Raw genomic sequence first — 15,056 nt, forward strand, 5'->3', positions numbered from 1 at the left:
ATTTTTGCCCGATCTGTGCCCCAATGTTTGTTTTTGAATTACAGGGGGCGCTACAGAGCTCCCTTGCCACGCCCGTGGTCCAGCCTTTGCCCGGACCTGATGGCCGACGACTCTGACGTCTGTGCAAAATTTCAAGAGTTTTTGAGTATGTTAAGGCCCCCAAATTGCCCCGAAACGTAAAAAAAAAAATAATAATAATAATAATAATAATAAAATATAGCTGCAAGCAGCAATGGCGGGCCCTCGCACGTTTTTTTTACCGCGACACGGTGCCTTCGAGAAAACGATGCACGGTGGGCAAGTGCATCAAGTGGGTAAATATCGGTGGACTATTATATTTTGGTACTGACCCTTTTGGGGACTGTAGGTAAAAAAAAACACACATTTTAGACAAACGGGGGCGCTAGTGAGCCACTTAAGAGACACGCCTATGTCGGACCTTTTTGTGCACACTTAACAGCCGACAACTCTGATGTGTGTGCCAACTTTTAGGTTAATCTAAGCACGCCAAGAGCCCTAAATATGCCTGAAATAAAAGTAAAGGTTGGGGCATTGCCATGGGAACAGCGTTCGAGATATCAAAAATCCCTTCGCAATTTATCATCTACTATGCCTTGGCATCATGTTGACCACTTTTGGTGTCAATCACATGAAAATCCTAGAAGGAGTATTTAAAAGAACATCGGATGGAACTTTAAAAAAAATCCACCTTTGTGACTGACACACTTCCTGGCGCCTGGTGGTGGCGCTATACCCGAGACTCACAATAGGCACATCGATGCGATCGGAATCTTCAGACGAACAAACACTCCGCATGGCATCAAAATAAGATATTTTTTGCCATAGATATTAGACACTTCCTGTTTCTCTGATTTCGCCATGACTTTGCCGCATCGCCATGGCAACACCGTTCGAGATATCAAAAATCCCTTCGCAATTTAGCAAGTCCAATGTCTTGACCTCATGATCACCACGTTTGGTGTCATTTGCATAAATCCCCTAGGAGGAGTATTTAAAAGTTCACCGCATGCATTTTTTAAACAATCCAAAATGGCTGACTTCCTGTTGGGCGGAGCTTAAATTTTAGAGGGCAAAAGTTGTTTGGGTCGATGAGATCTATATGCGTATCAACTCTCGTACATGTGCGTACATTTTTGCCGAATCTGTGCCCCAATGTTTGTTTTTGCATTACAGGGGGCGCTACAGAGCTCCCTTGCCACGCCCGTGTTCCAGCCTTTGCCCAATCCTAATGGCCGACGACTCTGACGTCTGTGCCAAATTTCAAGAGTTTTCGAGTATGTTTAGGCACCCAAAATGCCCAAAAATGTTAAAAAAAAATAATAATAAAAAATATAGCTGCAAGCAGCAATGGCGGGCCCTCGCACGTTTTTTTTACCGCGACACGGTGCCTTCAAGAAAACGATGCACGGTGGGCAAGTGCATCAAGTGGGTAAATATCGGTGGACTATTATATTTTGGTACTGACCCTTTTGGGGACTGTAGGTAAAAAAAAACACACATTTTAGACAAACGGGGGCGCTAGTGAGCCACTTAAGAGACACGCCTATGTCGGACCTTTTTGTGCACACTTAACAGCCGACAACTCTGATGTGTGTGCCAACTTTTAGGTTAATCTAAGCACGCCAAGAGCCCTAAATATGCCTGAAATAAAAGTAAAGGTTGGGGCATTGCCATGGGAACAGCGTTCGAGATATCAAAAATCCCTTCGCAATTTATCATCTACTATGCCTTGGCATCATGTTGACCACTTTTGGTGTCAATCACATGAAAATCCTAGAAGGAGTATTTAAAAGAACATCGGATGGAACTGTCAAAAAAATCCACCTTTGTGACTGACACACTTCCTGGCGCCTGGTGGTGGCGCTATACCCGAGACTCACAATAGGCACATCGATGCGATTGGAATCTTCAGACGAACAAACACTCCGCATGGCATCAAAATAAGATATTTTTTGCCATAGATATTAGACACTTCCTGTTTCTCTGATTTCGCCATGACTTTGCCGCATCGCCATGGCAACACCGTTCGAGATATCAAAAATCCCTTCGCAATTTAGCAAGTCCAATGTCTTGACCTCATGATCACCACGTTTGGTGTCATTTGCATAAATCCCCTAGGAGGAGTATTTAAAAGTTCACCGCATGCATTTTTTAAACAATCCAAAATGGCTGACTTCCTGTTGGGCGGAGCTTAAATTTTAGAGGGCAAAAGTTGTTTGGGTCGATGAGATCTATATGCGTATCAACTCTCGTACATGTGCGTACATTTTTGCCGAATCTGTGCCCCAATGTTTGTTTTTGCATTACAGGGGGCGCTACAGAGCTCCCTTGCCACGCCCGTGTTCCAGCCTTTGCCCAATCCTAATGGCCGACGACTCTGACGTCTGTGCCAAATTTCAAGAGTTTTCGAGTATGTTTAGGCACCCAAAATGCCCAAAAATGTTAAAAAAAAATAATAATAAAAATAATAAATCCGAGCAAAAACAATAGGGCTTCGCACCTTTCGGTGCAGGCCATTCTGGCCTGCTCCTCGGTGCTCGGGCCCTAAATATAGCTGCAAGCAGCAATGGCGGGCCCTCGCACGTTTTTTTACCGCTACACGGTGCGTCCGAGAAAACGATGCACGGTGGGCAAGGGCATCAAGTGGGTAAAATATCAGTGGGCTATTTAATGTTGTTTCTGAGCCATTTGGGGACTGTAGGTAAAAGAAACCCCACATTTTAGACAAACAGGTGCACTAGTGAGCCACTTAAGAGACACGCCTATGTCTGACCTTTTTGTCAACACTTAACAGCCGAAAACTCTGATGTGTGCAGAGATGTATAGTAACGAAGTAGAACTACTTCACTACTGTACTTAAGTACTAATAGGCAGTATCTGTACTCTACTGAAGTATTATTTTTTTCTCCTACTTCCACTTTTACTTCAGTACATATTTTCGATGAGTTTAATACTTTTACTCCAATACATTTTTTATGTGCTGCATAGTTACTCGTTACACTCAAATGCTACGAATCATTCCAAACCCACATTGTCACTGCCGGAGCGGTGATACACATTAGAAACACACACAGATTGTGGTCTAAACCAATAGGAGATAGTGAAGAGCGGACCCCTCCCTCCCTCTCACTCACAAATATGAGCCGCAGTTGTGGACAAATGTGAAGTGAAGAGAGAACCAAAGTGCACGAGAGAGACCGATAGAGAGAGAGAATTCGCGAGAAAGGGCGAGTGTGCGCGAAAGAATGAAACCTAAATACATTGAAACATCTTGTACCTTTACCTATTACCATTACATCGACTAATATTTTATTAATTCTGAATTCTCTATTGCCATATTAGTTAAATTAATCTGAACATTCCTGTCCTTGTACTCCTGCTACAGCCAAAGCAATTGTGAGTGTCCTTTAGCTTAAACATTTGAAATAATATAAACAATATTATATTCAAACTTTTGACTGTTTTCTTTAATAACTACATTACACAATACTTGTACTTTTACTTTCAGTACTTGAGTAGTATATTTTAAAATAAACTACTTGCAATACTTAAGTACAAAACATGTTTAATACTTCAGTACTTCCACTTAAGTGGTGTGCTCACTTTTTTGATAGAGCACTTGTACTTTTACTCAAATCTGGGTCCCTAGTACTTTATACATCTCTGGATGTGTGTGCCAAATTTAAAGTTCAACGAAGCATGCCAAGAGCCTTAAACATGCCTGAAATTAAAGTAAAGTTTGACGCGTTGCCATGGGAACAGCGTTCGAGATGTCTGAAAATTCCTTCGCAATTTATCATCTACAATGTCTCAGCATCATGTTAACCACTTCTGGTGTCAATCGCATGAATCCACTTCAAGGAGTATTTAAAGGTTCACAGCATGTAACTGTCAGCCTTAAATATGTGTAAAAATGAAAGTAAAGTTTGATGCATTGCCATGGGAACAGCGTTTGAGATATCAAAAATCCCTTCGCAATTTATCATCTACAATGTCTCGGCATCATGTTGACCACTTCTCGTGTCAATCGCATGAAAATCCTAGAAGGAGTATTTAAAAGTTAACTGTATGAAAGGCTTAAATATGCCTTTAAAATGAAAGTAAAGTTTGACAGGTTGCCATGGGAACAGCGTTTGAGATATCAAAAATCCCTTCGCAATTTATCATCTACAATGTCTCGGCATCATGTTGACCACTTCTCATGTCAATCGCATGAAAATCCTAGAAGGAGTATTTAAAAGTTAACTGTATGGAACTGAAAGGCTTAAATATGCCTTTAAAATGAAAGTAAAGTTTGACGCGTTGCCATGGGAACAGCGTTTGAGATATCAAAAATCCCTTCGCAATTTATCATCTACAATGTCTCGGCATCATGGTGACCACTTTTGGTGTCAATCGCATGAAAATCCTAGAAGGAGTATTTAAAAGAACATCGCATGAAACTGTCAAAAAAATCCAGCTTTGTGACTGACACACTTCCTGGCGCCTGGTGGTGGCGCTATACCCGAGACTCACAATAGGCATATCGATGCGATCGGAATCTTCAGACGAACAAACACCCCGCGTGTCATTACAGTAAGACATTTTTTGCTTTAGATATTAGACACTTCCTGTTTCTCTGATTTCGCCACAACTTTGTCGGCTCGCCATGGCAGAACCGTTCGAGATATCAAAAATCCCTTCGCAATTTAGCAAGTCCAATGTCTCGACATCATGTTCACCACTTTTGGTGTCAATCGCATGCATCCTCTAGGAGGAGTATTCAAAAGTTCAACGCATGCATTTTTTAAACAATCCAAAATAGCCGACTTCCTGTTGGGCGGAGCTTAAATGTTAGAGGGCGAAAGTTGTTCGGGTCGATGAGATCTATATGTGTACCAACTCTCGTACATGTGCGTACATGTTTGCACGATCTGTGCATCAATGTTTTATTTTGCATTACAGGGGGCGCTACAGAGCCCCCGTGCCACGCCCGTGTTCCAGCCTTTGCCCGTTTGCAATGACGGACGACTCTGACGTCTGTGCCAAATTTCAAGAGTTTTCGAGTATGTTAAGGCACCCAAAATGCCCAAAAGTGTTAAAAAAAAAAAAAAAAAAAAAAAAAAAAAAAAATAATAAATTCGAGCAAAACCAATAGGGCTTCGCACCTTTCGGTGCAGGCCATTCTGGCCTGCTCCTCGGTGCTCGGGCCCTAATAAAAAAAAATATAGCTGCAAGCAGCAATGGCGGGCCCTCGCACGTTTTTTTACCGCTACACGGTGCGTCAGAGAAAACGATGCACGGTGGGCAAGTGCATCAAGTGGGTAAATATCTGTGGAGTATTTCATGTTGCCACTGACCTATTTAGGTACTGTAGGTAAAAGAAACCCCACATTTTAGACAATCGGGGGCGCTAGTGAGCCACTAAATAAACACACCTTTATCTGACCTTTTTGTCAACACTTAACAGCCGAAAACTCTGATGTGTGTGCCAAATTTAAAGTTCAACTAAGCACGACAAGAGCCTTAAACATGCCTGAAATTAAAGTAAAGTTTGACGCATTGCCATGGGAACAGCGTTCGAGATGTCAAAAATTCCTTCGCAATTTATCATCTACAATGTCTCGGCATCATCTTGACCACTTCTGGTGTCAATCGCATGAATCCCATACGAGGAGTATTTAAAGGTTCACAGCATGTAACTGTCAGCCTTAAATATGTGTAAAAATGAAAGTAAAGTTTGATGCATTGCCATGGGAACAGCGTTCGAGATATCAAAAATCCCTTCGCAATTTATCATCTACAATGTCTCGGCATCATCTTGACCACTTCTCGTGTCAATCGCATGAAAATCCTAGAAGGAGTATTTAAAAGTTAACTGTATGGAACTGAAAGGCTTAAATATGCCTTTAAAATGAAAGTAAAGTTTGACGCGTTGCCATGGGAACAGCGTTTGAGATATCAAAAATCCCTTCGCAATTTATCATCTACAATGTCTCGGCATCATGTTGACCACTTCTCGTGTCAATCGCATGAAAATCCTAGAAGGAGTATTTAAAAGTTAACTGTATGAAAGGCTTAAATATGCCTTTAAAATGAAAGTAAAGTTTGACAGGTTGCCATGGGAACAGCGTTTGAGATATCAAAAATCCCTTCGCAATTTATCATCTACAATGTCTCGGCATCATGTTGACCACTTCTCGTGTAAATCGCATGAAAATCCTAGAAGGAGTATTTAAAAGTTAACTGTATGGAACTGAAAGGCTTAAATATGCCTTTAAAATGAAAGTAAAGTTTGACACGTTGCCATGGGAACAGCGTTTGAGATATCAAAAATCCCTTCGCAATTTATCATCTACAATGTCTCGGCATCATGGTGACCACTTTTGGTGTCAATCGCATGAAAATCCTAGAAGGAGTATTTAAAAGAACATTGCATGGAACTTTCAAAAAAATCCAGCTTTGTGACTGACACACTTCCTGGCGCCTGGTGGTGGCGCTATACCCGAGACTCACAATAGGCACATCGATGCGATCGGAATCTTCAGATGAACAAACACCCCGCGTGTCATTACAATAAGACATTTTTTGCTTTAGATATTAGACACTTCCTGTTTCTCTGATTTCGCCACAACTTTGTCGGCTCGCCATGGCAGAACCGTTCGAGATATCAAAAATCCCTTCGCAATTTAGCAAGTCCAATGTCTCGACATCATGTTCACCACTTTTGGTGTCAATCGCATGCATCCTCTAGGAGGAGTATTCAAAAGTTCAACGCATGCATTTTTTAAACAATCCAAAATAGCTGACTTCCTGTTGGGCGGAGCTTAAATGTTAGAGGGCGAAAGTTGTTCGGGTCGATGAGATCTATATGCGTACCAACTCTCGTACATGTGCGTACATGTTTCCACGATCTGTGCATCAATGTTTTATTTTGCATTACAGGGGGCGCTACAGAGCCCCCGTGCCACGCCCGTGTTCCAGCCTTTGCCCGTTTGCAATGACGGACGACTCTGACGTCTGTGCCAAATTTCAAGAGTTTTCGAGTATGTTAAGGCACCCAAAATGCCCAAAAGTGTTAAAAAAAATAAAAATAAAAAAAAAAAAATAAATAAATATAGCTGCAAGCAGCAATGGCGGGCCCTCGCACGTTTTTTTACCGCTACACGGTGCGTCCGAGAAAACGATGCACGGCGGGCAAGGGCATCAAGTGGGTAAAATATCAGTGGGCTATTTAATGTTGTTTCTGAGGCATTTGGGGACTGTAGGTAAAAGAAACCCCACATTTTAGACAAACAGGGGCACTAGTGAGCCACTTAAGAGACACGCCTGTGTGTGACCTTTTTGTCAACACTTAACAGCCGAAAACTCTGATGTGTGTGCCAAATATAAACATAAACTAAGCACGCCAAGAGCCTTAAATATGCCTGAAATTAAAGTAAAGTTTGACGCGTTGCCATGGGAACAGCGTTCGAGATGTCAAAAATTCCTTCGCAATTTATCATCTACAATGTCTCGGCATCATGTCGACTACTTCTGGTGTCAATCGCATGAATCCCATACGAGGAGTATTTAAAGGTTCACAGCATGTAACTGTCAGCCTTAAATATGTGTAAAAATGAAAGTAAAGTTTGATGCATTGCCATGGGAACAGCGTTTGAGATATCAAAAATCCCTTCGCAATTTATCATCTACAGTGTCTCGGTATCATGTTGACCACTTCTCGTGTCAATCGCATGAAAATCCTAGAAGGAGTATTTAAAAGTTAACTGTATGCAACTGAAAGGCTTAAATATGCCTTTAAAATGAAAGTAAAGTTTGACGCGTTGCCATGGGAACAGCGTTTGAGATATCAAAAATCCCTTCGCAATTTATCATCTACAATGTCTCGGTATCATGTTGACCACTTCTCGTGTCAATCGCATGAAAATCCTAGAAGGAGTATTTAAAAGTTAACTGTATGCAACTGAAAGGCTTAAATATGCCTTTAAAATGAAAGTAAAGTTTGACGCGTTGCCATGGGAACAGCGTTTGAGATATCAAAAATCCCTTCGCAATTTATCATCTACGATGTCTCGGCATCATGGTGACCACTTTTGGTGTCAATCGCATGAATATTCTAGAAGGAGTATTTAAAAGAACATTGCATGCAACTGTCAAAAAAATCCACCTTTGTGACTGACACACTTCCTGGCGCCTGGTGGTGGCGCTATACCCGAGACTCACAATAGGCACATCGATGCGATCGGAAGCTTCAGAAGAACAAACACCCCGTGTGTCATCACAATTAGACATTTTTTGCCTTAGATATTAGACACTTCCTGTTTCTCTGATTTCGCCACAACTTTGTCGCCTCGCCATGGCAGAACCGTTTGAGATATCAAAAATCCCTTCGCAATTTAGCAAGTACAATGTCTCGACATCATGTTCACCACGTTTGGTGTCATTTGCATGAATCCTCTAGGAGGAGTATTTAAAAGTTCACTGCATGCATTTTTTAAACAATCCAAAATGGCCGACTTCCTGTTGGGCGGAGCTAAAATGTTAGAGGGCGAAAGTTGTTCAGGTCGATGAGATCTATATGCGTACCAACTCTCGTACATGTGCGTACATGTTTGCCTGATCTGTGCCCCAATGTTTGTTTTTGCATTACAGGGGGTGCTACAGAGCCCCCCTGCCACGCCCGTGTTCCAGCCTTTGCCCAGACCTGATGGCCGACGACTCTGACGTCTGTGCCAAATTTCAAGAGTTTTCGAGTATGTTTAGGCACCCAAAGTGCCCAAAAGTGTTAAAAAAAAATAATAATAATAAAAATAAAAATAAAAAATATAGCTGCAAGCAGCAATGGCGGGCCCTCGCACGTTTGTTTACCGCTACACGGTGCCTCCGAGAAAGTGATGCACGGTGGGCAAGTGCATCAAGTGGGTAAATATCATGCTGCTACTGACCCATTTAGGTATTGTAGGTAAAAGAAACCCCACATTTTAGACAAACGGGGGCGCTAGTGAGCCACTAAATAGACACGCCTTTATCTGACGTTTTTGTCAACACTTAACAGCCGACAAATCTGATGTGTGTGCCAAATTTAAAGTCAATCTAAGCACACCAAGAGCCTTAAATATGCCTGACATAAAAGTAAAGTTTGACACGTTGCCATGGGAACAGCGTTAGAGATGTCAAAAATTCCTTCGCAATTTAGCGTCTACAATGTCTCAGCATCATGTTGACAACTTCTGGTGTGAATTGCATTATTTCCCTAGAAGGAGTATTAAAAAGAACATTGCATGCAACTGTCAGGCTTAAATAAGCCTTTAAAATGAAAGTAAAAAGTTTGACGCGTTGCCATGGGAACAGCGTTTGAGATATCAAAAATCCCTTCACTATTTATCATCTCCAATGTCTCGGCATCATGTTGACCACGTTTGGTGTCAATCGCATGAATATCCTAGAAGGAGTATTGAAAAGTTCACTGCATGCAACTGAAGGGCTTAAATATGCCTTTAAAATGAAAGTAAAGTTTGACGCGTTGTCATGGGAACAACGTTTGAGATATCAAAAATCCCTTCGCAATTTATCATCTACTATGTCTTGGCATCATGTTGACCACTTTTGGTGTCAATCGCATAAACATTCTAGGACGAGTATTTAAAAGAACATTACATGGAACTGTCAAAAAAATCAACCTTTGTGACTGCAACACTTCCTGGCGCCTGGTGGTGGCGCTATACCCGAGACTTACAATAGGCACATCGATGCGATCGGAATCTTCAGACGAACAAACACCCCGCGTGTCATCACTATAAGACATTTTTTGCCTTAGATATTAGACACTTCCTGTTTCTCTGATTTCGCCATGACTTTGCCGCTTCGCCATGGCAAGACCGTTCGAGATATCAAAAATCCCTTCGCAATTTAGCAAGTCCAATGTCTTGACATCATGATCACCACATTTGGTGTCATTTGGATGAATCCCCTAGGAGGAGTATTCAAAAGTTCACGGCATGCATTTTTTAAACAATCCAAAATGGCGGACTTCCTGTTGGGCGGAGCTAAAATGTTAGAGGGCGAAAGTTGTTCGGGTCGATGAGATCTATATGTGTACCAACTTTCGTAAATGTGCGTACATGTTTGCCCGATCTGTGCACTCCTGTTTGTTTTTGCATTACAGGGGGCGCTACAGAGCCCCTGTGTCACGCCCGTGTTCCAGCCTTTGGCTTTCGGCGATCACGGACGACTCTGATGTCTGTGCCAAATTTCAAGAGTTTTCGAGTATGTTAAGGCCCCCAAAATGTCCAAAAGTGTTGAAAAAAATAATAAAAAAAAAAAAAATAAAAATAATAATCCGAGCAAAAACAATAGGGCTTCGCACCTTTCGGTGCAGGCCATTCTGGCCTGCTCCTCGGTGCTCGGGCCCTAATAAAAATAAAAAAAATAATAATCCGAGCAAAAACAATAGGGCTTCGCACCTTTCGGTGCAGGCCATTCTGGCCTGCTCCTCGGTGCTCGGGCCCTAATAAATTCGAGCAAAACCAATAGGGCTTCGCACCTTTCGGTGCAGGCCATTCTGGCCTGCTCCTCGGTGCTCGGGCCCTAATAATAAATCCGAGCAAAAACAATAGGGCTTCGCACCTTTCGGTGCAGGCCATTCTGGCCTGCTCCTCGGTGCTCGGGCCCTAAAAATAAAAAAAAAAAAAAAAAATATAGCTGCAAGCAGCGATGGCGGGCCCTCGCACGTTATTTTTCCGCTACACGGTGCGTCCGAGAAAACGATGCACGGTGGGCAAGGGCCTCAAGTGGGTAAATATCAGTGGGCTATTTAATGTTGTTACTGACCCATTTGGGGACTGTAGGTAAAAGAAACCCCACATTTTAGACAAACGGGGGGGGGGGGGGGGGGGGTTGGGGGGGCTAGTCAGCCACTAAATAGACACGCCTTTATCTGACCTTTTTGTCAACACTTAACTGCCAACAACTCTGATGTGTGTGCCAAATTTAAAGTTAATCCAAACACGCCAAGAGCCTTAAAAAAGCCTTAAATAAAAGTAAAGTTTGACGCGTTGCCATGGGAACAGCGTTCGAGATGTCAAAAATTCCTTCGCAATTTAGCATCTACAATGTCTCAGCATCATGTTGACCACTTCTGGTGTCAATCGAATGAATATCCTAGAAGGAGTATTTAAAAGTTCACTGCATGGAACTGAAAGGCTTCAATATGCCTTTAAAATGAAAGTAAAGTTTGACACGTTGCCATGGGAACAGCATTCGAGATATCAAAAATCCCTTCGCAATTTATCATCTACAATGTCTCAGCATCATGTTGACCACTTTTGGTGTCAATCGAATGAATATCCTAGAAGGAGTATTTAAAAGAACATCGGATGGAACTGTCAAAAAAATCCACCTTTGTGACTGACACACTTCCTGGCGCCTGGTGGTGGCGCTATACCCGAGACTCACAATAGGCACATTGATGCGATCGGAATCTTCAGACGAACAAACACCCCGCGTGTCATCACAATAAGACATTTTTTGCCTTAGATATTAGACACTTCCTGTTTCTCTGATTTCGCCATGACTTTGTCGCTTCGCCATGGCAGAACCGTTCGAGATATCAAAAATCCCTTCGCAATTTAGCAAGTACAATGTCTCGACATCATGATCACCACATTTGGTGTCAATCCCATGAATCCCCTAGAAGGAGTATTCAAAAGTTCACCGCATGCATTTTTTAAACAATCCGAAATAGCCGACTTCCTGTTGGGCGGAGCTTAAATGTTAGAGGGCGAAAGTTGTTCGGGTCGATGAGATCTATATGTGTACCAACTCTCGTACATGTGCGTACATTTTTGCCCGATCTGTGCCCCAATGTTTGTTTTTGAATTACAGGGGGCGCTACAGAGCTCCCTTGCCACGCCCGTATTCCAGCCTTTGCATGAGCCTAGTGGCACGCGACTCTGACGTGTGTGCCAAATTTCAAGACTTTTCGAGTATGTTAAGGCTCCCAAATTAGCACAAGTGTTGAAAAAAAAAAAAAAAAAAAAAAAATAATAATAAATTCGAGCAAAAACAATAGGGCTTCGCACCTTTCGGTGCAGGCCATTCTGGCCTGCTCCTCGGTGCTCGGGCCCTAATAATAAATTCGAGCAAAAACAATAGGGCTTCGCACCTTTCGGTGCAGGCCATTCTGGCCTGCTCCTCGGTGCTCGGGCCCTAATAATAAATTCGAGCAAAAACAATAGGGCTTCGCACCTTTCGGTGCAGGCCATTCTGGCCTGCTCCTCGGTGCTCGGGCCCTAATTACTGTATAGTACTGTATTATTGCTGTATAACATTGTAAATTACTGTATATGACTGTAAATTACTGTATAGTACTGCATACCACTGTGTATTACTGTATAACACTATTTTTGGATGCTTTTAATGATTTTACTTCAAGAAAGTAGCATTGATACATTTTTTGCTTTAATGTTGCATTGTGTAATTATTGTAATCAAAGCTGTGATGTCTCTTGAATGAGTCACAAATGAAAATGTTGCCAAAACTGTTTTGCATTGTGCCTAACAATACCCTACAGCCGTGACTTATTCACCATACAGCACTAGTGTCTAACACCTTATTGCTTAAATACGCCACTACATAACACAGTAAATCACTGTATTCCACTGTATAAGAATATATATGTATATATAACTGTATAATAATGCATAGTATTGTATACCAAGTGATTGTCATTTAGCTTTTGTATGAGGTTATATAATCTCACCCTTTCCAGAGTAAAAGTCCTGACAACATATTCTGCAAGTGGTTCGACCTCCACAAACGTCACTTTAAAATCTCCATAAACTTCAGCATCATCTGGCCAGTACTTATAGCATTTCACCTACAGGAGGAGGAAGAAAATGAAACTAATACAGAATCACATGCTCGTATACACATCTTTAAACAAATACACTAGCTTCATTGTTGTAAATTGATGCAAACATTACAAAGATGTCATGATTCACAGCTGTCAATTGATCTCAAAATGCCAAAAATTTGAAAAATCGGATTGTGGATGAGCACCTGATGTTGCGTGTTTGATTTATAAGCAGTGTTGTTATAACGACAGCTGTGAAGTCACTGTACATGCATTCATGACAAAATATCCATAAACATGCAAAATAAATAAAGATAAACACAAATGCCTGAACCCTTTGAGAAGTGAATCTTATCTTAAACATGTTTGCTCATATTTCACCCCAAAATCACAAGAAAAGAACAGATCATGTTACTTTACATAAGGAACATGAGTCCTAGTAGAAACCCTACATTTCTTATTATATTAAAGGCACAGTATATCATTTTTACTGCTAGAGGTCGCTTTACAGAAACAGTCATCGCTTGGTCTGAGAGAATCGTGACTAGCGTCAATGCTAAACGCAAGATTAGCTTTACCTTTTTGCTTGTGTACCTTTGTCTTGAGCAAACCTGTTGTCATCTGTACTTTGTTATAAGTTCCCAAACTCCCTTTTAGCAGCGAAAGATATCCACAGGCTAAGAATCAGAAACATCATACCAGTGTTTTCCAGACTTGCGGTTTGTGGCGGCACATTCGCAACGCGAAAATGCGCGACATTTTGCAACTTAAATGAGGCTCAGCAGACAAAAACTGTCATTTGAGACAGAGGTAGTGATAAACGCCATGTGCAAACATTTATTTGTGGTGGTCAAATTTGAATTTGTGGCGGACTGACAATTTAATAAATGAATGTATAGGAACGTATAGCATGCCAACGACGCTCTCACTTGTATGATGTCACAGCAGTAGGCAGCGCAAATATAACGTCACGCCTATAATCCCTCCCACTCTGAAATGATACCTGAAGCCAAAGTGAAGTGAGCTGACCCGACCTGACCCGTGGGGTACTATGCAATGGAAAAGCACCATATGATGTCATACACCGTTCGGTCAGATGAATGAAGTCGAACACATCTATAATTTCCACAGCAGTAAAAGCAGAAACTGAGAATAACCCAGAGATGATACTATAAACAAGTGATGCGATTAACCCTTTCCCCGCCAATGTTTTTCTTTTTAAAGTTAAGTTTAATGCCTGCCACATGGGAGATAATAGCGGAAATATGGATTGCCATAAATGGTCGTCAATGGCGGGGAAAGAGTTAAAAGAACAAGGGCGAAGCGTTGGTTAAAACATATGGGATAATGTAAGTACACATGTGAACAAAATCTATAATACACTAGTAGATATTTTAGTGCAAAAATCTTACATATTGTGCCTTTAATGTAAAAACAATAAAAATTATTAGGTACATTTTAAACTTACACTTAAAGATAGCATCATTTTAATATTATTTTATTTTAATTGTACTTTAAAATTAAAATAATTTTTAAATACTAAATAAAATTTAAATTATTGAACTAAATAAAAAAAATATACAAAAAAAAAGAAACATCCTTAATTTTTTTTGTTTTGGTTAAGCACATGTGCTTTTTAGTTTGCACTATACAGAATCTATTTACGTACCTATTGTAATGAGAATGTGGTTGAGATTTTATACAATTTAGAAAATTTGTATTATAAAAATAATGTAACATTATATAATGTAAAAGCATAGTTGACTTAAAAAAAGGTTTATTTAATTTATATTTATCTTAAAGCATATGTACTTGTATGGGAGTATGTCCAAGGACAGCTGTTGACCGCTTTGGAGAGATTCAGTTCATGTGTTATAGTTGTTCATTCTTATTCACTCTTCAAAAGGTTTTGTCAGGCAGGGGCCTTTACGTCATCACATCATCATCACATCACATCACATGGGAAAATAAAAACGGCCCCACAGCAGGCAGTATAGTGACATACCCGGCCCACCTCCACAAGGTTGGTTACCATGACGATACAAGCCGACTGTTCCTGCCAGATCATCCTCCAGAAATCATAGACCGTTTCATGGACGGGACCTGCCGACAGATACAGAACGTCATACAATACTCACACAGTCTCATTATTTTTAACTGCTTTTGAAGGAGATTAACTAATTTCAACTAAGTATAATTT

The 15,056-nt window shown here is 41.1% G+C and overlaps 1 protein-coding gene across 16 annotated transcripts in view; it reads right to left on the reverse strand.

Annotated features, from left to right (window-relative positions):
* Window positions 1-15,056, reverse strand: part of ptprk (protein tyrosine phosphatase receptor type K) — a 259,761-nt gene that overhangs the window by 53,886 nt on the left and 190,819 nt on the right. For 14 of the 16 annotated variants that reach the window (XM_073855764.1, XM_073855768.1, XM_073855762.1 and 11 more), the window contains 2 exons: window positions 14,862-14,959; window positions 12,764-12,880 (listed from right to left, as the gene is read on the reverse strand). In XM_073855764.1, coding sequence (XP_073711865.1) covers window positions 12,764-12,880; window positions 14,862-14,959 — 215 coding nt within the window. The remainder of the gene's footprint in view (window positions 1-12,763; window positions 12,881-14,861; window positions 14,960-15,056) is intronic. The other 2 variants (XM_073855763.1, XM_073855772.1) reach the window with 1 other exon arrangement.

The sequence above is a fragment of the Misgurnus anguillicaudatus genome, chromosome 18, assembly GCF_027580225.2.
Source record: "Misgurnus anguillicaudatus chromosome 18, ASM2758022v2, whole genome shotgun sequence".
Classification (NCBI taxonomy): domain Eukaryota; kingdom Metazoa; phylum Chordata; class Actinopteri; order Cypriniformes; family Cobitidae; genus Misgurnus; species Misgurnus anguillicaudatus.